The following is a 27,955-nucleotide window of genomic DNA, read 5'->3' on the forward strand; positions in this document are numbered from 1 at the left end:
TTCTTTCAGTTTAAGAATGTTGCATTTATGGTATACATCATTCATTTACAGTACAAGTCACTACTACCTCATGCCACAGTCAATTTTGCAAACATCATGGACATCACAGAAGATAAAACAATACTGAGTCTTTCATTTGTGGGAGACATTTCTGGGGGTTTTTTATTTTCCTTTACAATAGAAGAGAGCATATGCTACATACTTTAAGGCATGCTTATGTTTTTTTTATAAATAATTATGGTCATGGTTGTTATAACAATGCTCTCGTTTTTGGTATCTGATTTTTACAAATAAGTTTTTAAACAAATAATCTTTTTTTGATTACTTGCAACTGTATTTGGCAAGCGCTCTTGCCAAACGGATTGTACTGAATTCCTTTGAATACATTCCTTTTAATATGCTATGAAGTAAATTTCTGGGCCATATGATTAAAGAGAAACTAAGATATGTTAGATTAAAAATAAACTTGCACACAAAGAGGGGCAAACCCTCTTGACATATCAATCACATTATTCCATTTTGGGGCCAAGCAATATTATGCAAAGCTCCATTTTTATGTTGTTTTTTGTAAGATAAGAAATAAATAGACTCCATTACTAATCTGAACCAAGACATGATACTAAATTTTTGGTATATTTTGCTAATAGGTCATAAGCACAATCAAAGCCGTTTTACCCAGTACACGCATGGCATTCTAGGTGTTTTACTCTAATCTACAGACTACTTTGCAAGCAATATACTTTCACCCAAATACCAACAATTCAGCATTACATGCACTGTACAAATACATGCATGCTTTATTCTATGTTATAGTCCTATGCTGGTCTATCCCTGTGGCACAGATTTGATTTTATAATCCATTCTTTTCAACTAAATATTGTCTATGATATTCCCTAGAATTAAAAAAAATAGATTAAGTGTACAAACTTATTTTTCTCACCATATATTGTATGTATTTAACTGGGTTATCATGGTTAGTTATTTTTCCTTGTCAACACTGATTTCTTACATACCTGCAGGGTGGCAAAAACATAGAATCCTTCATAAGCACAGATCCAGAAAGAAGAATATACCAGCATCTTGCAATAGTATCAGAGCTAAAGAAGAAAAAAAACAAATATACATAAAGTGCTTCTTCTATCAAGAACTCCCAATTAAAGCTCTTCAAGAATGTTTTCCTATTCACGATGTTATCTGTCCAAATGTACATGTGCAGAAGAAAGGCTTTGGAATCCTGAATGAGTGATAAAACTTGTGAAACACATGAGTTCTGTTCCAGATCTTGAGTGTCAATTATAAATTTAAGTTTGTGGATAGTCTAATTTCTTTGGACCTTTTATTTGGGTAATAAATTGTACATGCATTACAAAGATGTAGATATGACTCTTCTGATTCCAGTTATATGTTTTGTCCTACATTTTCAATCAGGTAATGATTAAATGTACTTACCAAAATAAAACTTGATTTCCATCATATCTTTTATACCGTGCACTGGAAGTCATAATTCTGAGAACAAAAATGTAAGCATCATAATATAACATTCACATCTCGCTAGAAATAATCATTTCTATGTCAGATTTTGTAATATTTCAATTTCTTAAAGGATCATGCAAAATCTCTCATGTAGAATAGAGAAGACTTATTTTATACTTAAAGAATTATAACAATCCACCAAAAAGACAAATACAAAAGTTCTGCCTTTGCAGAAAGACCTGAAGTACCTTATAATTGCCCAGAAATAAGCCGCACTGATTCCAGAATCAGCCCCAGCTGATTTGTTACAGAACTGGGAGGAGGGATTTTTATTTTGTTTGTTTTTAACTGCAACTTCTCTGTTGTTGTGAACTGCTTGTTGTATTCATGATTTAGAAAATTCTCCAAAACTGAAACAAGTATATATTACGCATATTTGTATTCTGTAATACCTGGGTCTTTTTTTCCTCTTGCCTTGAGATAATATTTTAAAAGTAACCATTAAAATAGGTTACTTTGCATATCAAAGTACCCATCTATGAAAACCTAACTGTATAAAATGGACACTGTAGTAGCATATTTAAACATCCCATTTTCATTGATTACCCTTACCTTAACTGATGCTCCCTGAGATGAGATAATATATCCATTCCATGAAGATAGTAATAGATAGTATTTAATTCCTGAAAACAACAACAACAGCAGGTTAATCCATGCAATTTTGAACAAGAAATTGAATGTCAATCTAGGAACACAAAAAGGTTAACAAGAGTTTTTCCTGATGCTGCCACAGCGGGCATATACAAGACTGAAAATAGTTAAGCTAATAGTTAAATTAAGTTAATAGTTCTTCTGAACTTGATTTCTCATTCCCATTTTACAATTTCAGGATATAAGCGAAAAAAAACCCGATTTCCAATAATAAACTGGATCATGATACCATGTTTCCCCCAAAATAAGACCCTGCCTTATTTTTTTTTTTAACCCTGAAATAAGTGCTTGGCAGTGGTGAAATCTAAAATTTGTCACTACCGGTTCTGTGGGCGTGGCTTGGTGGGGGAGGGTAATGTGACTGGGTGGGCGTGGCCAATTTTTTTTTTTACTTTTAAAGCCATTTTTTCAACAACCTCTTCTGCGAAGAGGTTGTAAAAAACTGCTTTCAAAAGGCTCTGACGATCCCAGCTGAGTTGCCTCAACATTGCCTGATCGAAACTTTTTTTCTTTTAAATGGCTCTGACGATCCAAGCTGAGTTGCCTGATCGGCAGAGGTTTTTAAAAAACCCTCTGACGATCAGGCAACTCAGCTTGGATCATCAGAGCCATTTAAAAGAAAAAAAGCCTCTGATGATCGTGCAGCTCAGCTGGGCATGGGGGGGGCAGGGATTTTTGCTACCGGTTCTCCGAACCACCCGTCTCCATCGCTACCGGATTGGGCGATCCGGTTCAAACCGGGAGCATTTCACCCCTGGTGCTTGGCCTTATTGCCATGCTCTCAAAAGCCCAGTTGGGCTTATTATCGGGGGATGTCTTATTTTGGGGGGAATTTGGTAGTTTCTCAGTTCCACAGAATAATTGTGTTGGTAATTTAATAAAGGAGTAGCCCAAGTATTTTATATCCTTTGCTTCTAGGAACAATGATGTGATATAAGATATTAAGAACCACACTAACAAGAGAAACATAAGTCAGAATGAGTAAATAATTTCAAAGTGGAACAACAGTTGCCATTGCGTCCTTCCTATAGAGTTGAGAGAAAGTGACTGGTTCAAGGTCATTCAGCTGGCTTTGATCCCGAGGCAAGACTAGAACTCATGGTCTCCCGCTTTCTAGCCTGATGTCTTAACCATTATACCAGATTGCTATATCAATCTTACAACTCAGAGCTAGTTTGGGTGTATTCCCTTGGCTCTGTTTTTCTCCAACCCAGTGTTTGCTGCCATCAGGACAATCACCACCAACCAATCTCAATAAAGTGTAATGGGGATGGCCTTGGATGAGTGCAAGTCATGGGTGCCTGAGTGATTAGGAGTGGTTTCTGAAGGGGAGTGAGGTGGCATAGCATTCTTCTGCCACTTGGACAGAAAGGGACAATTACAGAACTCCTGTCAATTTCAGGAGCTTCTGCTGCAGTAAATGGCAGTGCTGTCCATTACAGATAGTTTTTTTTTTTTCCTTTGACAATGGTTCAGTTATGAGTGCCTTGGAAAAGATAAATACCCCCGCAGCCACATGGTCGCATTTCAGTGCTTGGCAACTAGCTCACATATACAATAGTCGCAACATCTTGCAGCATCACATGATCGCAATTTGTGACCTTCTGAAATGGCCTCTGACAAGTTAATTGGGGAAACCTGATTCACTTAATGACTGCATGATTCTCTTAACAGTGGTGGTTTGCTTAATGCCCATGGTAAAAATGATCATAAAATGGAATCCAGTCACATGATGACCTGCTTAACAAATTGCACTGCTTAATGACTGAAATTCCAGTCCTAATTGTGGCTATCTATATTGGCAGTGAACAACAGCATGTTGAAAAAATATCACAATCACCCTTTTCAAAGAAATGAAAACATTCAAAGGCAAGAGCCATGCAAAACCCAGTCCCAGCAAAGACAACAGAAAAATTCTATTGCAGTCCCTTGGGACAAAACCAGAAGAGCAACTCTCACGGTTTAAATCAATCTGCAGCCCTGTACTTTTACAGATAGGTCTATTGAACTTTTGAAAGTGAAGATGTGATTAATAACAAGCTTAGTGATTTTCCAGACACCTGGTATGCTTTGCAAAGAATGAGTCAGATATTATACAGGGAGGTGACCAGGGACTGGGTCAGGACAGTAATGAATTCTCAACACTGTCCTTGTTCCTATTTAACATCTACATGTAGCTGCTGGGCAAATCAATACGGTCAAGAATCCACAGTTTGCCGGTGTTACCCAGTTTTACATTTTAACCTCAGGCAAAAAGATGATTCCCACTGAGGTGCTGTTGCAGTATCTGGAGACTTAGGGCCTGAATAGGAAAGGCTTGATCCCAGCAAGATGGGACTAGGTTTAGCTTCAAAAGCCATCCGGTTCCACAGAAAAAAGCATCGTTAGTTTTGACAGGATCATACTTCCCTGTACGGAACCAACCCTTAACAATTTCATCACCAAGATCATGAATGAAGTATTGCAAACTATTTGTCTGCCAGAAGACAACAACAGACATTGTTTTAGAACTACAACAACTGAGAACAAATTTAAGCTTCCTCATGAGGACACATTGTCTAAAAATAGTTAGGGGGCTGGGTTTTTTTTTGCTGCTATTTGAAAAACATGTTTATGAGCTTTCGTTCAGGTATGTGAGGGAAAAAATGTGAAACTGCTCTACAATCTTTTAAACTCTTACTCTAGAATTCTGGTGTTCAAATTAGATTGCCTGAGTTATAACACTGCTTCCTCTTAAACAGAAACAATGCAATACAAAGGAATTTTATAAGAGTCAATGCAAGCAAGCTGTGTTGAATCAGAAAAAGAATCAACTCTTACTGACCGTGTAATTTTACAACTTATTATGTCAAACAAAAAGTATCCAGTTAGTAATATAATCCTACGCTATCAAGATTATTTATATATATATTAATTCTATTTTATTTAATTATTATTATTATTTCCTATTTCTTTTTCTTTATTTTTATTAATTGATTAGTCTTACTACCATACAAAAATTAAAATACTGTACAGGATCTAACTCCAGAGTAAAATAGATACAAATAATACAGTAATAAAATAGATACGTGGTAAATACAAAATTCAGATAAATATAACATCTTTACATGATGCCCTGATCTGTTCTATATAATGGGTTCTTAGCTGAACTGTCTTAAGTATAAATTTAGCAGTTCTGCTCACAATGTATACATATACATTAGATCCCTTTGGAAACAGGGAAATCTATAGTTCAGATCCCAGTGGGCTGCTGTTCTTTCAAGTAAGGGTTTTATTTATTTTATTTTATTTTATTTATCAAAATTAGAAACCACCCATCTCCCTCACTTTGTTTTTTGTCTTATTTGCTGTTCTCTGTCCTTTGAAGTATTTTAAATACCTAAGCTTAAAAGAGGCATGCAGCTGACAGTCAAACAAAACATGCACAATATCTTTGATAACAGGAGTACCACATATACACATCCTCTCATGATGGCAGATGGTAGAAGTGCCCATATTTGGTGATGGAATCAAATCTTGCTCTAGCATAGGTCCTTCTCCAGAATTGCATCAAACTCATTGACAGGTATTTTTCAAATTGTAAAACAATTTTGTTCTTAGACAACCAATATAAAGATTTTTTTAACGAATAAAACCATGTCAATTTGGAACTGATGTCCAAGACTCTCTGCTTAAAATTTCCCTTGCCTGGGAGACAATTGAGAGTAAATACTGGTTGGAAAACCCATGCTGTTTTCCATCCAGTATTATGGGTTTGTCAACTTTTGTGAACTCAGCTACTTATTTCTTAGACTGATAAGCCATCCACATTTATAGACGCTGGATGGCTACCAAAATGTGGAAAAAGAAATATCTTTTACAAATGTTTAAATCCCAGAAATTAAAACTGATAAAACAACTGGAATCAAAATGAAAATTTGAAACTAATAACAATAAAATTTTATAATAGCAAGTTAAATGTAGGTTAGAACATGCTTCACTTGCTTCATGGAATATGACTCCAAAAGATCAGGAGAGTAGGGCTATCTGGAGTGCATGATGTTGTGTATTTCAAAGAGACAGGTGTCACCAAGAAAGCCTGCTTTTGAGGTCTGTCCCCTAAAACTGCATTATATTTGAATAATACTTAGTAGAGGAAGGTTCCAATTCAATGGGGTCAAAATTAATACTTACTAAATGTTGGTAAATAGGAAATATGGGTAAAACAAAATGAAAAATTATAGGTTTCTATAAGAAACGTAATTATGCATTACAATAAACTAAACCAGAGCACAATATTTAACTAAAGATTCACTGCTCAAAATGCTATTTATCTATTCCGGATATTAGCTGTCAAAGAGCTTATTAGCCAAAACATGATTTACTGTTCCGAGGGAAACTAGTTAAGCATCACGTATTAGACCTCCCGGGATCTACTGTCAAAACATTCTTATCAAGAATTACAGTTTATCGACTTACACGGTTATAGTTATTGAAACAGCAAATGTTTTCCTTAATGAATGCTTGAAGAAAAACCATACTGTTGATACCCTGCAACTCGAATGTAAGCTAAAAGATCTGCATCTACAATATCCCAGCAAAACTACAAATGTCTCAGATGCCAAAGAGCTGCATATGCTCCATTACAAAACAAACTAGCAACCCTACACTGTTAAGGACTGAGATAGTTAATTGATGATTACCAGGTAACCATCCTTTAAGGATATCTCATTGCCATTTGAATTTGTATCTCGCTTGGTAAAGAGAAAAGCAAGTTACTGTGGCTGAGTGGAATACCCCATCCTGGGATATGTACCCAACTTCAGCATTAATTCTTAATTATTGACTGCAAAGAATGTAATTTTCACAACTAATTAATATGCAATTTAGCCTTTGCTAGCTTCTGGAAGGCTATCAGCAAAAAGACCTGTCTTGGTTCTAGATAACAGCAGTCTATTCCAAAGAACAGATGCCATTGTTTCGCATCACAAGAATGGGCTACCACCAGCAACATATTCTGCAAGGATCTCCTTGGTTGGGTTGACACTGGGTGGCAATAGACAGTCCTGCAAGTACCCTGGTGCCAAATTGTACAAGGCTATATTACTCAGCTACAGCCATTGAACTGCACTTGGAAACCCATTAGTAACCAATGCAAAATTCTTAAGATGGATCTACTATCACAGTGACTAGCACCAACAAATTGTATCTGTACTTTCTGAGAGGTATTTAATTTCTACCCATCTCATCTAAGCAATTCTGAAAAGTTTATAAACAATAACTTTAAATGAACCTCACCTAGTGTGCATGTTCATTGCACGGTGTAGGCTTTTCTTACAAATAAAACTGGCTCTAAAGTGGCATTCCCCCTTCCCAAAGTAATGTATCCTTCAGGCAACAAATTTTTAAAAACTTAAGAAATATTTGCTTGTCTTATGCCTAATTATGTAAATGACAGTTACTGAGCAAAGTGTAAAATTCATTTCCAAAATCCACTAGTTTTGACTGCTCCATAGGAAAATAAATGTGAATAAGAATAGAACAAACAAGACTATATGTCTAGACTCAAAGCAAGCTTTTTTGGCTTGCCTGCCCACTTCCTTCCTGATCAAAATACAGCAACTATATCTAAACTAGGCCAGCATGTCGATATACAAAAGTCCTATTTTTGTTTTCATTTTTTAACCATAAATTCCACAAACCCTACTTTTAAACTATTTAATATGTCTACCTTATATTTTTAAAAATTTCCTTTTCATTATCTCCATCATTCCTACTATATTCTTCCACGGAATATACAACCATTATTAGTCTAAAACACAGTAGGGATTTTCTTCAGAACTCTTTTTGATCATCTTATTTTCTTGTGTTTTTTGTTCTTTCTCTGAAAAAGCATTTTAATCCACCTTTCCTACAAATTCTATTCTCTTTTGCCCACTGCCTAACACCTTTTAACCTTTACCCCTAGATTCCTAAACATCTAGCTTTTCTACCTCTATTGACCTTTTAAAAACCCTTATTCATAATCTATGTGACTTTTCAGTCTGAGCATAAATGCTATTCCTTTTTATTGCAGGAGTAGACAATCAGCTTTAAGCCAATTAATATTCCATGTTACCACAATGTGGAGTGCAATATGAACTAGTTGATAGCTAACACAGGATCACTGCACCAGGGATGGGATTAATAACAACTGCAGTGATCCACTTAACAATTGGCTGTTTCATTTGGCCGGCATTTGGCCGGCCTGGACAGATGGGGTTTTAATTCTAATTTAATTTTTTTTTTTTTTTAATTTGATTTATATGCCGCCCTTCTCCGAAGACTCAGGGCGGCTTACAATGTGCTCTCAATTTTAATCTGTTAGTCTTAATTGTACTTTTAACTGTTAAATTATGAGTTTTGGATTAATTTTTTAACTTTTTATTAGATGTTTCTTAACTGTTGTGAGCCGCCCTGAGCCCGGCTGGAGATAGGGCAGCATATAAATCTCATTAATAAATAAATAAATAAATAAACTGTGGCAAGAAAGGTTGTAAAATGAGGCAAAACTCACCTAACAGCTGTCCCAGCAACAGAAATTTTGGGTTCAATTGTGGTAGTAAGTCAAGGGTTTTGGGTTTTTTAAAAGGAGTTCCTTACACTCTTTTTTAATTAGGCTTTTAAGGGGATTAGGGAGGGGGAGGGGTTATGATACCCGGTGGGTGGCTGGGGGGGCTCCCCGGGTTGTTGTCAGTTCAGGTCAGGGGAGGATCACAATGAGGTTGGAGCAGGGTTGGGATCCCCTGGGACTCCGAGGGAGGGGAGAGGGGCACGGATCCCTGTTGCGATGGGGAATGGCCGCAGATGGAGGAATGGAGGGCTGTATCGGAGGTTTGGAGCGCACCCCCCTATTTTCGAGCGGTAACCCACTCCGGCCCTCCTGGTTCTGCCTGCCTTCCTGAGGGTTTGAGAGATAGGGCTTCTGGGCTCAAGCTGGTTTATTTTAACGCCAGGTCCGTGGTTAACAAAGCTCCCCTCATCAGTGAGCTGGTTGAGGAGGAAAATGCAGACCTGGCTTGCATTACGGAGACCTGGCTGGGCTTGGAGGGAGGTGTCCCCGACTGAACTTTGCCCGCCAGGTTTTCGGGTGCTACACCAGCTGAGGACCCAGGGGAAGGGTGGGGGGTGGCAGTGGTTATTAGGGAGACCCATAGTCCGCGGGAGGTGACTGCTCTGCAGATGTACGGGTGTGAGTCCCTACTCATGAGATAGGGTCCTCAAGGACAGTGGGGCCTGTTGATTACGTACCTATCTCCCAGCTGCGTATCAACGGCCCTGCCTGGGCTACTGGACGCCCTATTGGGGCTGGTGGTTGAGTTTCCCAGACTCATTTTTCTGAGGGACTTTAACCTGCCTTCCCTGGGTGGGGCGTCGGGGGTGACCCAGGAGTTCATGGCTTCCATGGCAGCCATGGACCTGACTCAGGTAATTCAGGGCCCGACTCATGTGGGGGGACACACGCCTGATCTCGTTTTTATCTCAGAGCAATGGCATAGTGAGTTCGGTGGGGGTATACCAATTACGTACCCCCTGTCATGGACCGATTACTATCTCCTTCGGCTGGACTTCCATTATGTTGCCCCCCGCCATTGGGATGCGGGACTGACCACCTGAGCGGTTCCAGACGAAGCTTGGGACTATACCTGTCTCTCTTTCCCATGCTCCGGTCGAGACTCTGGTGGATGCCTGGGAAAAGGCGGCCGCCGGGGCTCTCGACTGGGTCGTGCCTTTGTGGCCTCTGACCCGACGCAGATCCCAGCTGGCCCCTTGGTTTACTGAGGAGCTCCGGGAGATGAAGCGGCGGAGGAGAGGCCTAGAGAGCTGTTGGAAATCCAGCCGTTCTGAGTCTGACCGAGCACAGTTAAGATCCTTTACGCAATCTTATCTAGTGGAGATGGAGGCGGTGAAGCGTCTTTACTTCTCTGCCCTCATCGTGTCCACAGATAATCGCCCGGCCGCCCTGTTTAGGGTGTCCCATTCCCTTTTGAATCAGGGAGCGGGACACCATATGCGGGGGAGGGCCGAGAAGTATAGCCAACATCTGCTGGACAAGTTCGCTCAGATTCGGGATGGGCTGGACTCTGACTGGGCAGGGTCGGTTAACGGGGTGATGACGAGTCTGGTTATCTGGGACGAGTTCGATCCTGTTATTCCCGAGGAAGTGGGAGGTTACACATGACTGGATCCAGGCAGTGATTACTGCTTCCTTGGGTAAGGGGAGCTTCCCTGCTGCCTTGAAGGAGAAGAGGGTGAGACCCCTCCTCAAGAAACCTGCCTTGGATCCAGCTATATTGAACAACTTTCATCCTGTCTCCAACCTTCGCTTTATTGCGAAGGTTGTTGAAACCGTGGTGGCACATCAGCTTCCGTTGGCCCTGGAGGAAGCAGTATACCTGGACCCGTACCAGTCGGGTTTCAGGCCTGGGTATAGCACGGAGATGGCATTGGTCGCGCTGGTTGATGATCTCTGGAGGGCTCAGGACAGGGGACATTCCTCTGTCCTGGTCCTGTTAGAACTCTCAGCGGCTTTTGATACTATCGACCATGGTATCTTACTGCAACGCCTCAAGGGGTTAGGGGTGGGAGGCACTGTTTTACGGTGGTTCTTATTCTACCTCATGAGGTGTTCGCAAGCGGTGTTGGCGGGGGGACAGAGGTCGGCCCCGAGGCCCCTTACGTGTGGGGTGCCCCAGGGGTCGGTCCCCTCTCCCCTTTTGTTCAACATCTATATGAAGCCGCTGGGGGAGATCATCCGTGGTTTGGGGGTGGGGTATATCAGTATGTTGATGATACCCAACTTTTTCAATCCACCCCGAATCAGCCCAGCGATGCCCTCGATGTGATGTCCGGGTGCCTGGAAGCGGTGTGGCTCTGGATGGGGAGGAACAGGCTTCGGCTCAACCCTGCCAAGACGGAATGGCTGTGGGTACCGGCATCTCAGTTCCATGGGGATGCTCCACCGTTGGTTGTAGGGGGGGAGGTGTTGCCCCGTTGACAGGGCGCGCAACTTAGGCATCCTCCTGGATTCACAGTTGTCTCTGGAAGATCATATTATGACCGTGACCAGGGGGCATTGGCCCACATCCGTCTGGTGCGCCAGTTGCGCCCCTACCTGGACCGAGATGCCCTACGTACGGTCACTCATGCGCTGGTCACCTCTCGGATTGACTACTGCAACGCTCTCTACATGGGGCTGCCCCTGAAGACCACTCGGAGGCTTCAGCTGGTGCAGAATGCAGCCGCGCGGGTAGTGATGGGAGTGTCCCGACGCTCTCATGTTACACCCCTCCTGCGTGACCTGCATTGGTTACCGGTTGCCCTCCGTGTGAGATTCAAGGTGCTGGTAATTACCTATAAAGCCCTACATGGCTTAGGACCGGGGTATTTGGCGGACCTTCTGCGGCCAGCAACAGCTCCCCATCGCCCGGTGTGCTCCCACAGAGAGGGCCTACTTGGGGTGCCGGCGGCCAGACAGTGTCAGCTGGCGGCCCCTAGGGAGCGGGCCTTCTCTGTGGCGCACCTACCCTCTGGAATCAGCTCCCCCTGGATCTCTGGATGGGCCCCTATCTTCACTCTTTCCACCACGAACTAAAAACGTGGCTATTTCGCCTGGCTGGCCTAGACTGATGGGGGTTTTTAAAATGGATTTTAATTGATTTTAGGGATTTTATGCGTAACTTTTAACCTGGAGTTCTTGTTTTATTTTTCTGTTTTATTGTGAGCCGCCCTGAGTCCTCTCAGAGAAAGGGTGGCATATAAGTCTAAACAAACAAATAAATAAATAAATAAATAAATTAGTGCTTACTCATGGCTCTATTCTATTAAATGACATCACAGGCAATAAATGTTACTTTTATAATGAAGACTTATTTACACACAGATAACTGTTCAAAGTATTGATATTTCAGTCAGATACTGTTTAAGTTTCTCCCCTCCCCCTTAAAAACCAGCATCATAAGATTCCCTACAGAAAGAAAGCAGTTACTCTGCTTCTTTGTCAAATATTGCTTTCCCCTACATTCACAGATCTTACCTGAGCCTCTCATTTGGCAAACAGAGATGAAAAATCAGTCATTTCTGCCAGTACCAAAATTCATGGATGCCTGGTCATGCTTGCTCATGTTCCATAAATGCTTTTCATAGCAGAACTGTAAGTTTTTTACTTTTCAACATTCAAATAAGTTAATCATTGCTGGCATAGCTATTATATAATTATTTTGAAAACATCTATTACAAAATTGCTCCACAATTGTGTAAGAAATAACAGCACAAGAAATATAATCCACAATGTCTTTTTTTAAAAAAAATTAACTTGATACCAAAAAAAAGACACTTCCTGTTAGAAGGAACAGCAGATTATGTGGGCCATCTAGTGGGAAAGCATTGCAACTCCATTCAAAGCTGACATTCTAAACAATGAAATACTCAAATGTGTATGTATATATACAGTGTGTGAGAGAGGGGGAGAGGGGGGAGGGAGGGAGAGGGCGGGAGAGAGGGAGAGCTACGTTGTAACTTATATAAGGTTATCTTTATCATAGTTAAGTATGATGGAGCTTATCAAGAAACAAACATAAACAAGAATGTACACTGCATTTTTAAATTTTATTTTGGTCTTTTAACCCTTGTCGTGTTTATAAATTATTAAATAAACAAACATAGTTGATCATTAAAGCTAACCTACTTTTTTAATAAGTCACTGGTTTAATTGATATTATAGTCTTATGTGCTAAGCACCCTATGTTTACATGAAAATAAATCTGAGTGGGATTTAATGAAGTGTAACACTGCATTGCTAATCTTAAAAGTGTAAATATCTAGTGGAGAAGATGTAATCTTCCACAAACACACTATACAATTAATGCTAGATGCACAAGAATTTACATTTTAGCTGATTAAGCCAAAATCTGTAACCACAGAGTCCATTTTCCAAGCAAGTCAAGCAACACCTTTCTACTAGCCTACATTTTATTTATTTATATATTTAAGAAAATGTATATGGCCACCCAATTCAGTGACTCCAGGCAGCTTAAAAATATTTACATAAATTTCAAGTAGCCATTTGCATTTGGTTTATGTATAAACTTTTTCCTGATGTAAAATATTAACAACTTTCAGGTTCAGTTTCAGTGTAACATCTCTCCTAAGCATCCAAGAATAAAATAAGAGAACACCTTATATATCACTCTAAGTTCAGAGAAAAGACTACCAGATACAATTGTACCAAATGCAAACAAAATAATAAAGCATATTTATATTCTGTGGCAACAATTCTAGAACATTTGCATGTTGCATGTTCTGTCAATTAATATGAAGGCTGATTCAGTTACAGAAGAAAAGAAAACCTGCAGCATATGAAGCAAGCTTTGCCCCTGTAATATTCTACTGCATTAAAATATATTTTAAGTGTATTTTAAATACTTCTCCAATCAGTTGCTCTAAATTATTTCGTATCTTGCCCAAGTGTTCTTCTTTCCCTGGCTAAACCAGTTTTGCTTCAAAAGTGTAATAACTTATTGTGAGACCTAATTAAAAGATAAGATTTCTTAATTAACTATTTACATCCCTCCAAATATATTCAAATAGGAAAAGAAAAATTAAAAGCAGGATGATGGTTTGGGTGAAGATTTTCAGGGGAGTAGTCAAGTCCAGCAATCTTGCTGTGGAATAACTTTTATTTTATTTTATTTTTTCTTTCCTTTCACCCTTACCAGCCTTATAGACTTCTCTGAGATAGGTTCAACATTTGTGTCAGATCATTTGTGCTTTGAGTAAAGTAAGAACCTGAATTGATTTATTATAAAATCCATTTAATTGTTTTCTTAGCCACCCATGGTATTCTCAGGTGTCTTCTCCAACACCAAAGTTCAAAACCATCAATATTCTTTTTTCTTCTTTCACTTTTAGTGTGTCACAGGGAAAACCATTCTCTGAATGCTTCTGATAATTGTAGGTATAAGCACATCATGACATCTTAATTTCTTTTCCAAGGTCTTCATTGATACTCTATCGAGTGCTGGTCTGTTGCATATTTTTTATCATTTCTTTATGAGACAGAGGGTGGTTTATAAATGGGAATGAATGAACAAATGAATGAATGAACGAACAAATGAACAAACAAACAAACGAATGTTACAAAGATTTTAATGGTTGTGTTAGCAAATGGACTATAGCAAATGATACTGTTCATTATTAAGATCAAGAATGGGTTTATAAAAACTAGGCAAGCAGCAGACATAGATCTAATAATCTTGATTAAATGTCAATGTGTAATTATATTATTAAAGATGAAAAAGTTTTGACAAAATACGTAAGCAGTATACTAAACACATTTGGAATTCCAAAGGATATAACTCAGTAACATATAATACAAATAAAATGTATAGACAGGTTTCTTTAGATACTGATAAATAGGGAGTCATTAAAGCTTACATAAGATGAACACTCATGTGATCATCACCTGCAATTTTTTCTGCTGACTCCTGACATGCCCTGTAGTATCTGTCAATACTCTGCTATAGTTGCAACTGAAGCAGTCATCTGTGGTCCTTGATGTATTTGCACTGTGTGGCAGCACCCACTCAAGCAGTCTGTGTCCAAGCTCCCTGGTGTAGTTGCACTGTAGTGCCCCACTACATGTACACTGTGTGGCCCTAACCACCCACATGCCCCACTGAACTTGTGCCAGGCCACTACTACCCAGTTCATCTGCACTCTGTACCACTCACCTGCTCATCGATCCATTTGCAAGCCACCTAAAAAAGGCTTGTCATGATGGGACGTGAAGCTTCCTGCCAGCTTCTCCATTAACTTTGCTTGTTGAAAGCCAGCAACAAGTTCAGGTTCTTGGTCATGTAAGATCACATAAATGACCCACATTCCTTGGCAATGGAGACTGCCACGATTGCTGTTGCTAAAGGATGCACTCATGTGACTTAACACTTTACAACCATATTATTTAGTGATGGAAATTCCAGTACCAACTACAACTGTTAAGCAAGGACTACGTGAATCATACCACCTGTATTACTGTAAGGCATTATTCCAAAAGGTAGTCAATTCAATGTTAAATAGAATCCTATCCTAAGAAAGGCTCAATATCTTTATCTTGAGGACATCTATTCCAGAAATTTGCAAGATCAAACCAGCTGCAAACAGTTAAAATACCTCACAACTGGCAATGAATGAAAAGTTAAGATAAAGTACACTATATGCAAAAAGGAAATGAAATCTCAAGAATGACTGCAGTCACTACAGAAAAAATATTTAAGATCAATACAGAAATGCATAAATTTTGAGATACAAATTACAGGATAGACAGCTGAAAGAATTTTAACTGTTATTCCATCCCCCATCCCCCCCAAAGTAGCAGATGAAGTGAAGCAAAACCTTGCCAGGACCATCTGCAGGTGTTCAGGGTATAAGGACACATCTGTTTCCACTGTTTACTAACATACTGACAGAACCAACAATTTTCAAACTGTCAAAGACTCCAACATTGCAGCATTTAGGCCATGAGCCTAAATATGAATGAGTGTCTGGCAGTTCCCTAAAAATTAAGTAACCACCTTAATTTGGCACAAAAATTGCCAACACTAATGAAATGTGGCCAATATATGGGGGCGGGAGGGGGGGTGTCATTTGAAAGTTTTAAAGACTGAAAAAAGACAGTTTGCCTGCCAGAAGCCTTCTGTGCTTAATCTAAATCCAACCCAAAAGGGAAAAAATGGGAATAGTAGTGGTATTTACTGAGAAGTCAAAATATCATTATGTCACATCAAAAAGCCTGTGTCAAGACCACATTTAGGTATTTTTTATGTTTTAAATGGCTTTTTGTTCCTGATCAATCATATTATTTAGTGCTCTATACCACGATGAGCACAGAGATGCAGGACTCTGACCATAGCAACAGCAATAGCTCTTAGGCTTATATACCACTTTACAGTGCTTTACAGCCCTCTCTAAGCAGATTATAGAGTCAGCATATTGCCCCCAACAACTTGGGTCCTCGTTTTACCCACCTCGGAAGGATGGAAGGCTGAGTCAACCTTGAGCCTGGTGAGATTTGATCTGCCAAATTGCAGGCAGCTGGCAGGCAGCAGAAGTAGTCTGCAGTACTGCACTCTAACCACTGTGCCACTGTGGCTCATTTCCTTGGTCTGATGTTGAGATTATGTTAGACCCTAATTTTAAAAAGATGGTTTATCCAAGTGGGGTAAGGCCCTCCACTAATAATTAAAGACTCTGAAGAGGGAACACAAACAGAAGACATCCGAGATCTGAATGAATGAAATAGCCTTATTAAATACTTTGTTCTTTACATACAGTAGTTTATACACTGCTCAAACAACTAAAGGGAACACAAAACTACTTATGTAACGAACAAAGTTAAGTTAATAAGGCTATTTCATTCATTCAGATCTCGGATGTCTTTTGCTTGTGTTCCCTTTATTTTTTTGAGCAGTATATATTTTATATATTGTGCATTTTATTGTTTATCTTGTAAGCTGCCCGGCATCAGTAATTTTTCATAAATAAATAATAAACAATCCAGAGAAATTGAGTAGGGTCAATTCTGGGATGTTTACTGAAATTACTTTCCTGGTATGAATCCAGATTTGATCAGACTACTGTCCAACACTTCAGCATTTCCCCTTGTCATTCAAGGTTATTCTCACAACCCATTACACACGTCAGGCTAAGCACAAGAACAATATGGAAAAATTCAGCCAGAGTTCGGTTTTTTACTTGTTTAGAATCTTGCCAGACCTAACAGCAAGGTTACTACTCCCAGCCTAACAGATATCCCTCGGAGATTCTAGGGAGTGGTTGTTCTTACTGTCTCCCTCTGTCTCCTATCCAGCTCTGGGCTGGGCTGCCTCTTGTCTCCCTTCCCTTTGTGGAACGTGCTCCCTCCTTCCTGGGAAACTGACACTGTAGTCCATCACCCCAGCTTCTCTCTGTGGGAGCTATCTTCCACCTATAAGTGTAAGTCTGCATCACCAAAAAAAGGGTGGCAGAGGGACTAAATGACAAACACTCAATGAAGAAAAAGAAATTAAATACTGCCACCTTTGTAAGTTTACTTGAAATATGGATAATTAATAAATGAAACAGACAAATAATACTTGAAATGAACTATTTTGTTACCCCATATTTACTTCCACAAATAATCAACATCAATAATCAGACATCTCTGCCAATGATGGGACACATTTCGCAAAGCTGTCACAAAAGAATTCCACTGTCTTTTCAATCAAGTAATGTTGCAGCAACATTTCTTCTATTTAACTCTATTTAAACTTTGTTCCAAAGTGTAAGTATTGCAAATGTAGGTGCAATGCTGCTAGATTCAAGAAAATCCATGTGAATAACACATGTGCCCCTAAACACTGAAACAAAGAATCTTCCTACTGGATCCAGTATTCTTTTTTAATGGTATCCCATGGACTTCCTTTCTGAGCCATAATGATGAATCCATGTTTTGTCATTTGTCCTTACCTTCATTCTCATACGGCAACAAAAAAAAACTGCTGAAAATTTTCTTAAATATTTATCCCTGTCATCAACAAGTAAGTAACCCATGTTGTAGAAAGCTTCTAATATTGAAAAACAACAATAATTGACCCAAATATTCTCCATCAATAATTGACCCATATGTTACTATGAAATATTAACCTTGGCAGCAAGTTCCCTTTGAATGATCTGCCAATTGTCCTTAATTAATTCATTAACCTTTCTCACGTGAAACTTATAAACATTCAAAATAGGTTTCATTGCTTTTGGTTTATTAGTTGCATCACTTATTTTGGCAGCCCTATTCATTACTGAGTTGATATCTTCCCTTGAGGATGGCAGTGAGTTGCAATATAAAGTTAAGTTGCTTCTTTTTATATTTGGTGCAGTTTAGATGTCCAACACTGGCAATCTTGGATGTTCTACTGAAATGTAGTAAATATTGAGTGTGCATACTATATTCCAATGAACAATACTAATGAAGAACCATAAAGTTTTGAGTTTTGAGAAAAATTGTGCAAACTATAAAACAAATGTGATTTTGATGATAAAAAACATATTCTGCTATGTGTCAAAATAGCTGGGGAAAAAAGATGAGAGTATAGAAAAAGTAACTGGAGATCCAAGAATGAATTATTTGCCTATAAGTTGAGTGAATAGATAAAATAAATTTACAGACATCTATTTCAAATACTTTGTGTAAGTATGAGACTGAGTTAATCAGTGAAGACTAAAAGTTTTTATTATATATGATTTGATTGTTAGTCCTTGGGTTATGACTATTCATTCAGCAAATGTCTATGGAGATTCTCAGTCATCCAGGTCATGGTTGTCCCAAAAGTTCTTTTCCCAGAGGCAATCTTTGTATTTCAATTACTGAGTATTGATATTTTACAAAGTTTTCCAGTTCCTTTTGAGCTATTTTAGTGTTATTTCATATTAACATGTCTATATTTTTAATTCATTTTCTTCAGCTACAGTATGTAGCTAGCTGTAGAATTTGGAAAGCCTATAAGCATTTTATGTGATCATTCTGGAACACTTTTCCAATGCTATATAAACAGACCAATAAATCCATACTTTTTGCATAAACTGCAATGCATCATATTTACTACATAATCATGTCATCTTGTTTTATAATCTGCCCAGGCAATTTCATTAAAGTTGCTGATTATATGGTCAACAATCCCATATTTCTTTTTATCTACTTTACATCTGTTGTTTTTCCAGGTTTTAAAATTTTTATTTTTATGACATTTACTGTTAGTGCTCATTCATGGTCTGCAAATATAAAATCTTCCATTTTCCCTTTCTGATGAATCTAATCTGAAACCATTTTCAAGTTTTGTTATTATTCACTGTGCCTTCAATTTATTTTAGATATACAGAGATTTGCCTTTTCAATTTTGCATATGCCACTGTAACTGTTCAGCTTTATATGTCAACTTTGATTCTGTGACATACAAAAGGCTCTCTTTGCAAATATTTATTAACCTTGTCTCTTTTCTTGCTTTTACGTAATCATTTGCACTTCTGATTTTATCCCCATTGTCAACTCCACTTGCAACAAACCAATTTTCTTTGGTAATACAAGTGATCTGTCACTTTTGGGGTATACAGTGCTGACAGCATATTTTTTTTCATTTACATATATGGACCATAATCTACAACAGTGTTTCCCAAACTTGACCCTTTGAAGATGTATGGACTTCAACTCCCAGAATTCCTCAACCAGGCATACTGGTTGGGGAATTCTGGGAATTGTAGTCCATGCATCTTAAAATAGCCAAGTTTGGGAAACACTGATCTATAACAATGACCCAATACCAGGGGTGAAATGCTCCCAGTTCGGACCGGATCGCCCAATCTGGTAGCAATGGCGGCTGGTGGTGCAAAAGATCAGTCAGGTCCGGACCAGCATTGTAAAACGCCTGTCATTGCCTGTTGGGGTGGGAAAGGCTCCAAGATGATCCCATTGTTTTTGAATAACCTCCAGAAATAGTTTTGGAGTAGGGATCTCCTCCAGCACTAACTTAGGCTCATGAAAGAGGCCTTCAGCAGGGTCTTGAGTAGCCACCGGTGATGTTGTCTGCATTCCCAATTTGGTGGTGGATTTAGCCTTGTGAAGTAAAAGCTTAAAAAGGGCTGGAGGGAAGAGTCCAGTAAAGGCCGGAGGATCCAGCATCATGTCCTCATCCTCCGAGAGTTCCAGCTCTCTGTGCCCATCATCACCCCAAAGGGAGCGGCTGTGGGAATGATGTTCCTGATAGTCAGGTCTGCTGGCCAAAGGCAAAGAATGAGGAAAACAAGACATGCCTTCCTATGATAAAGAGTCAGGGCAGTAATACCTTTGGAAATGGCCTGAGAAATTATAAGTCTCATGTCCTGAGATATGTCAGGCCCCTGACTTTCCACTGGGCGGAGCCCCGCCACAGTGGATGTGAAGGTAGCAACAGGAACTGACCTGTCAGAAAATTCCTGCCTGCCAGTTGCTATGCAAGCAAAAGGATTCAGATTTTTTTATTTGTTGTCAAGCTGCAAGGAGATGGAAGAAGACAACTCTCCTGCTCCCTCTAGTGGTTCCTCCAGCAGAACTGCATACTGTGGGTGAGCTACCGGCTCTGACTGAAAAATGTGCGAAGTGCTTGAAGCTGTCAAGGAAGAAGCTGGCAGCTTGCCATGTTTCTTTGCGCCCCTTGAAAATTGCTTTTCAAGGGCTTTCAGGCACCTCTTAGTGTCCTTTTCTTCTGCGCTGGTATTTCTGAAGGACCTGAAAGCCTTAGTCTTAATCTTGTCGGCTGCTCTCTTAGAAGCTGACCTGGATTTAGCAGTTCCCTTGCTGGCATGCTCCAGTGAAGCCGGAGATTGACCATTAGCTCCATTCCTGTCATCGACAGAGCTGTCCGCCATTTTGACAGCTCAGCTCTGACAGGGGAGACTGGAAACAGGCAAGGGCTCCGCAGGAGGTCAGCCTGGCCGACGATGGCAGGAAAGGTGCTGGCGGCTTTGTCGGTGCCCAAACTAGCCAGCGCACACACCAAGATGGCCAGAAATGTCCAAAGGCCCCAGCTTAAGTGGCGCTATCAAAGGCTGGCCCCGAAACCAGCGCAGCAACGCCAAACACTTGGAATTTTAAAAGGCTGGCTCAAGTGGCTCCGAAAGCCACAGCAGCAACAATAGCACGATCCAAGCGCTTTCATGAGTCAGCGGCTCTGCCAGGCAGACTAGGCTAGCCAGCATGTTCCCACTGGTCCCAGTTGAGGGTTTTTCAGATCGGTGGCATTGCCAGAACACCTGGACTGGCCAGCACAACTGAGTAGCACGGAGCTGAGCCCTGGCGGCAGGAACACAGGACGAGAGCTCCTGCTGCTTCCGCAAGTCTCCAATAATTAGAATCAGCCTAAAACAGAAGTAAGGAAACCTGTTCCCGGGAAGAAGTCCAAGAATGGTAATCTCTGATGTCCAAACCATCCAAAGTGTCTCTCTTGGGCAAGACTGAGTTGAAAACGGGGGCCAGAGAATCAGGCACCTTGGCATGGCTTCAATTTATCACTCAGTCTCTGGGCAGAAAGGACATCATTGAACCCATTCTTGGACCCCCCCCCCCACTATCACTGGAGAACTAACATTTCATCTTAGATTATAGCTGACCTCCCTTCCCCCCCAAAAATTCAATCTTTATATAATTACAAATGAATAAATAATAATGATGTTAGGTGCGCAAGGAGAATAATGTGTTACATGTTTTATAATATTTTAAAAGTTCTTATGTCATATATCCATTTATTTTTAGATCAATTTTATATGAACCAGGAGCCTGATAATGTATTTTCATTTCTAATGTGTTAAAAATACAAAGTTAATTGGTAAGATATTTGAAATTTGTCTCACGTGTAACCTGCACCTATGTAGCCAACTTGTCTTTTTCTCCCTTCTCTCCCTCTCTCCCATCTCATTCCAGATTAAACCCTACATCAATTTAACCACTCCATTACATCTGACGTGAGGTGTCTTTTAATAAAATTTGCTTGTTTAAAACACTGCTACTAATCTTCCCCCGCCCCCCAGATTAAAGTGGATCTTTACCTGCAATATCAAGTGAGGAAAGTAAATGTCATTATAGTCCCTTCTCTATAAGTATTTTCAAAAAATAAGTTAATGAACGTTCCAAACCAAGATCATTCTATTTATTTTTCTACACGAGAAGCAACATAGTCTCAAACATTTAAATACCCAAGAAGTTTCTCTAACTTGAATACTAATTACTTTAAGAGAAGACATTAAGAGTTTGTGCACTATGACAATAAAAGACTGAAACTTGGTCATGTTTCTACCTGCTGAATGTAATTACTTTTGAAATTCATACTGTATTACTCAGTTTACATCTCAATTGAGAAAAGGTTGAAATTTGCTTGAAGTGCAAAAAAAAACCACTTTGATTTTGGATTTTGCCGATTAGATAGGTTGCTGTTATAGAAATGGCTAGTATATATTATTATATAAAAGTAAAAAGTTGAGGTTGTATGTTATTACCTTATTCTATTGGGCCAAAAAGAGTCGGTAGTCAATGCTTTCCTTTTTCTTCTTCCTTTTACCCTACACTTTTTTCCTTTTCCCTGTTCCTCCCTTTTTTCTCATTATTTTCATTTTTCTTTGTATCTCTGTATTTTATATTTTGATATATTAATAAATATATATATATATGGAAAAAAGGATAAAATTATTTACATTTCCTGAACATGAGCATAATTTGTTGTATTGTATTTATTCTTTAGCAATTTATGGTAGAAGAAAAAAGGCTTCTAAATAAACAGCAGCTAGGTGTTAAGAACAATAAAATTCTTTGGCACTTTTGTTGAAATTAATTGATTCTAATCAATAGTCGAGAGACCATGAGCAAGAAAAGTTCAAAATGCATTAAAATAAGAGATAAATATAATTAAGATTTAATACTTAAGACTGAGACATAAACTCAGTAGCCCAGACAGAAGCATGGTTATTAGGAAGTGTGTCATGATTACAAACACATTGCTGAGAAGGGAAGTTGCATTACTTTCCCTGGAGAGTTTTTATTTTCAATTGAAATAACAGTTAGAGACAACTTGCTTTAACAGAGCTTACAGAGGTATCAAACTCGATTTCATTGAGAGCCGAATCAGGATTGTGTTTGATCTCTGGGGCTGGGGTGGGCGTGGCCAGGGTCCAGCCAGCTCGATGTCACTTGTATCAGGGGGCACCTGTGGCGGCCAAATGCAAAGGCAGGACTTCCCTCAGACCCTCCGTCACTCTCATTATAATCCATCCTACCTTCCTTCCTTCTTCCTTCTCCTTCCCTCTTCCTTCTCCCTTTCTTCTTCCTTCCCCTTTCCTTATTTTTCCTTCCTTGCTCTCTTCCCATCTTTCCTTCTTTGTCTTTCCTCTTTCCCTTTCTCCTTTCCTGTCCCTTCTTGCATTCTTCAAATGCAAAAGGCAAAACATTTCTCCTCTTGTTTTGTTTGTAGTTTGTTTTGCTAGCCCTCTACCAGTGAAAACAGAGCCCAGGAGGGGCACACGCTGGCAGACACACCACACCACGGGTCAGTCCTTTGCTGTTCCCAGGACAGCCCCGTGGACCAGATCTAAGCACCCCGCAGGCCGGATGCAGCCCGCGGGTCTTGAGTTTGACACCCCTGACTTAATACAATTGTGAGTGCACATCAAATAATAATATTTGGGATTCAGAGCCAACAACTGCAGGACTGGAAGAAAAGTTGTTTTCAATCTTTGTATATTTGCACAAAGAAATAATTATCTTTTATTAAAAATCAAATCCAAAGACAAGAAGATATCTAAAAAGAATGCACCAGTTCTGTAAAGAACAACATCCAGAATCAGAAATAACAGAACAGAGACTAGCAAATCAACATTGATTTATAACATGAAATAAAATATTCAGAGGGACAGAATTGAAAGAATTGCAATGATCTATCCAGGGCAAAGAAATTGAAGTCTTACCAAATGTAGGTCAGACTACAAAGGCAAACCAAGAAGAGTCAATAGTAGAGGAAGCCATCACATTTAATGAATCATTTTTCATTCCCAAGCCAGGCTTCTTTTCTTTCCAAACCCCTCTAACAAAAAAAATTGAAACAAACAATAACTGAGCATCTACAATAGCATAAAAAGAATACAATAAGGTTGCCTGCATCAAAGCTTGTTCCAAAGAAACAGCTAGCACAAATATTAAAATATGTCAATTCTGTAATATCAAATGCAAGCACCAGTTCACTGCAAGAAACGTATCAACTAATGTCCAGCATGGCTGCAATTAGAATATAATAGAATACTTTACTGGGCAAGTGTGATTGCACACAAATATTTATAAGTGGGATGCAAAATCAACAAAGAAAAAAAAAAACCAAACAGTGCACTACCAAAATGGAAGATCAGGCTGGAAAATAAGATCAACATGATCAGACGCAAGCAAGCTCGTACAGGTGCAAGAAAAGAAACTGAAGAACAAGACAAGTACCCGATCAAGAAATATTACCTAGAAACAAGAAAGCACTGGAAAAAACAGCAAATAAAAATTAAAGCCAAGCAGATCAGCAGTTATGGAGTTCTGCACATTATAAGCAGAATTTCCAATTTTAATTGCATCAATAATGTTTCTATCGATCCATCAATGGAGAGACTGCAATCAACACCTGACAAAATAAAAAGAGTGCAGTTCTAGGTGCAGCTATGGCAGAGGTCCTCAATCTTTGGTCTGCAGCCTAATACCAGGGTGTGGCCTATTTGGAACTGGGGCATGTGCGCAAGCGCAGCTTGATTTGCAGAAGTCGAGCTGCACACACATTTGTGTGTGCACCTGCCCACCACTTACACAAATTGACCTGCACATGCATGCCTGCCAGCCCGTTGCTCACGTGGTCAAATTCACCTCCCCACAAGCTGGGCCGCCAAGCCACAAAGGTTGGGGAATGCTAAGCTATGGGGCAACCCAAAGAAATACAACATGAATGCAGCTTGGACTAAGGAACTGGACAAGGATAAAAAAAAAAAAAAAGGAAGCTGAAATAACACCCTATAATAGCAGCAGAAATGGTGGACAAAAGGGAAAGGAAAACTGGTGCCTTTTCGTCAGCACCAGCTGAAGACAACAGGTAGGTGAGATGAGCGGTGTGGAAATAATATAAATGAATGGTTTTTGATTGAAACATCTGACTGATTCATTGCCAAGCAGTTTAACAACATACTTCAAGAAGATGAAATTGAAGATTGGTTAACATCTGGCAAAACCTGATAATGAAAGATCCAACAAAAAGGGCAGCACTAGGTAATTACAGGTCAATTGCACTGGACTCCCTGTCACATGATTGGATAATCAGATGCCTAGGAATAACAAGAGGCAATAGGAACATCAGAGGCTTTGTGCAAAGATCAATGGCACGATGCAAAACAAACTTGTTGGTCAATGATAATAGATTGGAAAAGGTTAATATCAAGAGAGGAATCTTTCAAGGGTTCTCACTATCACCACTCCTGTTTGTCATTGCACTGATACCTGTGAACAATACTGAACAAGTCAGGCCATAGCTATCAAACATCAAAAACATCTACCAGACTATCTTACTTCATTTACATGGATGATCTGAAGCTGTATGGGAAAACACTATTTGAAGTAAAATGCCTGCTCAATATTGTCCTTATGTTCAGCCAAGATATTGCAATGGAGTTTGGACTAGATAAGTGTACCGCCCTCACCACCTACAGGGGAAAAATAGTGAAATCTAAAGCAATCAAAATACATCAAATCAAACAAATAGCATCAAGAGTCTGGTTGAAGACAATCTCTACCTAGGCATCCTTCAAGTAACACCATCAAGTACACTGATGTCAAGAAGAAGTGAATACATGATGAGGGTGAAAAACAGCTTAAAGCACAAACGCAGTGGACAAAATACCACCAAGGCAATTAACACCTAGGCAATTTCAGTCATTAGATATACAATTGGAGCAGTGGACAGGACTTAATTAGAAATAAAAGCCCTAGATAGGAAGGCCAGAATAATAAGGGCAATGAATCATGCCCTTCATCCACGCAGCAATATTGACAGACTCTACTTACCAAGGCATGGAATGTTGCAAGTACATCAGACAGCTGAAGAAGAAAAAAGGACACTGACTCATGGAAAGACAGTGAAGAAGATGTGGTGAAGCTAATGTCAGAAACGCTGAGTATTGGAAACACCAAACTGGACAACAAAATAGACCATGTGAAGAATGGAGAAATAGAAAGAAAGAAAGAAAGAAAGAAAGAAAGAAAGAAAGAAAGAAAGAAAGAAAGAAAGAAAGAAAGAAAGAAAGAAAGAAAGAAAGAAAGAAAGAAAGAAAGAAAGAAAGAACTAGCAGGCAAATCAAATCAGATAATAAAAAAATCTGGGAATGGCTAAGAGCTGGAAAGTTGAAGAGACAGAGAGGCTAAAACCAGCTGCATAAGACCAAGCCTTAAGAATAAATTCATTCAAAGCCAGAATTGAGAAGACAGCAACAGACAGCAAATGCCACCTCTGCAAGTAAGCTGAAGAAAGAATGGACCACCTAGTTAGCTGCTACAAGAAGATCACACAGACTGACTACAAACAATGGCATGACAAAGTAGCAAATAATAACGCATTGGAACTGCAAGAAACACGATTTGCCTGCAAGCAAGAATTAGTGTGTCCACAAAATAGACAAAGTAATAGAAAATAAGACACTAAAGTGTTCTGGAAATTTTAAATTCAAATAGACAAGCATCTGCCACATAATATTCCAGATATAAGAATCATTGATAAGAATGACCAATAGTCTGGATAGTGGATGTTGCAATAGCTAGAGATAGCAGAAGAGAAAAGAACTGAAGAAAATTACAAAATACCAAGACCTGCAAATAGAAATATAACAACTGTGGCAAAAGAAAGCAAAGATAGTTCCAATAGGCACCTCTTGGGTGCAATCCCAAGATAACCAAATCGCCATTTCAATACCATCAGCATTAACAAATCACCATCAGTCAATTGAAAAAAGCAATTTCTCTTGAAACAGCTTATATCCTACAATACCATCAAACAACATCTACTTATCCCAGGTCCTTCATAAAGCTGTTTGTACATCTACACATAGACAATTAAATAATTAGAATTAATATTGAATTTTATATTAAAAGATGTGCCATATTGTAATTAAAAAAGTAGTAGTTTTGGGGAAAAAATTCTCAAAAATATTAATGCCAGCTCAGAAAATGTATAAGAATACAAAAAGCAAAGAGCCCATGTAAGAGCATACTGATACAAAGTACAGTAAATCTTAAATTAATTCAGACTGAAAGTTTTAATTTTTAAAAAATGATAATGTTACCCCTTCTGATTGATTTAGGGGGCCTACAGCTAAAATATTTACCATCAAAACATATTTAAACAATTTAAATTAAAACAAAAGTACTAAGCCATTTCCAAACTATTTTTTAGGTTCTTTTTAAACTCTAACAAGGACATCAGCCCTCTTAAAGCAAAGGGAACCCACTCAAAAACATGGAGCAACTTCAAACAAATTGGACCGTAAATAATTGCTAGGCAAATCTGCAGCTTCTGTTAGGGAAATTCTACAAATGACCTCAACAAGTGAACAATTTTCATTTATGCATTCTGTATTCCTGATTTAAAGCGCCTCCATTACTCTGGATATATACAAAGCTCCAGAGCCAGTTGCTAAGAGCATCTAAAATATCGAATTGTCACATAACAAATCAATGTTTCTTATTAGGATAATTATTTTCAGAAGGTTACAGCAATGCTCATAACGAAGCTGTGCCATAACTCACCAACCTCTCAGTCTTCATTAGTCATGGAAAATAATTACCTAAATAGGTAAATCTGATAACAAAGAGTTTTTTTCCCCAATGGGCAAAGTTGAATAATAAAAGGCAATCATCCTGAATTTTCAAGCATATTTTCATATCGCGCATCTCCCTTCTTAACCACATCACAAATGACACCATTGGGACAGCATTTTGGTGTGGCACCAATTATAGAGAAGATGAGAGAAGGCCAGCTCTGCTGGTATGGACATGTCCTGAGAGCAGCACTTTCCACCATTGCCAAGACTGCCTACCAACTACAAGTCAATGGCTGGCGACCTCACGGGCACCCAAAACAGAGATGGCAAGACACTATCAACAAGATATGCAAGCCGCGGGCCTGCGCCCTAGAGA

The 27,955-nt window shown here is 39.2% G+C and overlaps 1 protein-coding gene across 1 annotated transcript in view; it reads right to left on the reverse strand.

The window, feature by feature from the left end:
- The window catches only part of RAPGEF6 (Rap guanine nucleotide exchange factor 6), a 164,313-nt gene that overhangs the window by 126,620 nt on the left and 9,738 nt on the right, over window positions 1-27,955 (reverse strand). The window contains exons 2-4 of the mRNA XM_070937314.1: window positions 2,086-2,156; window positions 1,450-1,506; window positions 1,014-1,097 (exon numbers count right to left, since the gene is read on the reverse strand). Coding sequence (XP_070793415.1) covers window positions 1,014-1,097; window positions 1,450-1,506; window positions 2,086-2,156 — 212 coding nt within the window. The remainder of the gene's footprint in view (window positions 1-1,013; window positions 1,098-1,449; window positions 1,507-2,085; window positions 2,157-27,955) is intronic.

Source organism: Pituophis catenifer, unplaced genomic scaffold, assembly GCF_029215685.1.
Source record: "Pituophis catenifer annectens isolate HBS135680 unplaced genomic scaffold, rPitCat1.0.hap2 SCAF_2, whole genome shotgun sequence".
Classification (NCBI taxonomy): Eukaryota; Metazoa; Chordata; class Lepidosauria; order Squamata; family Colubridae; genus Pituophis; species Pituophis catenifer.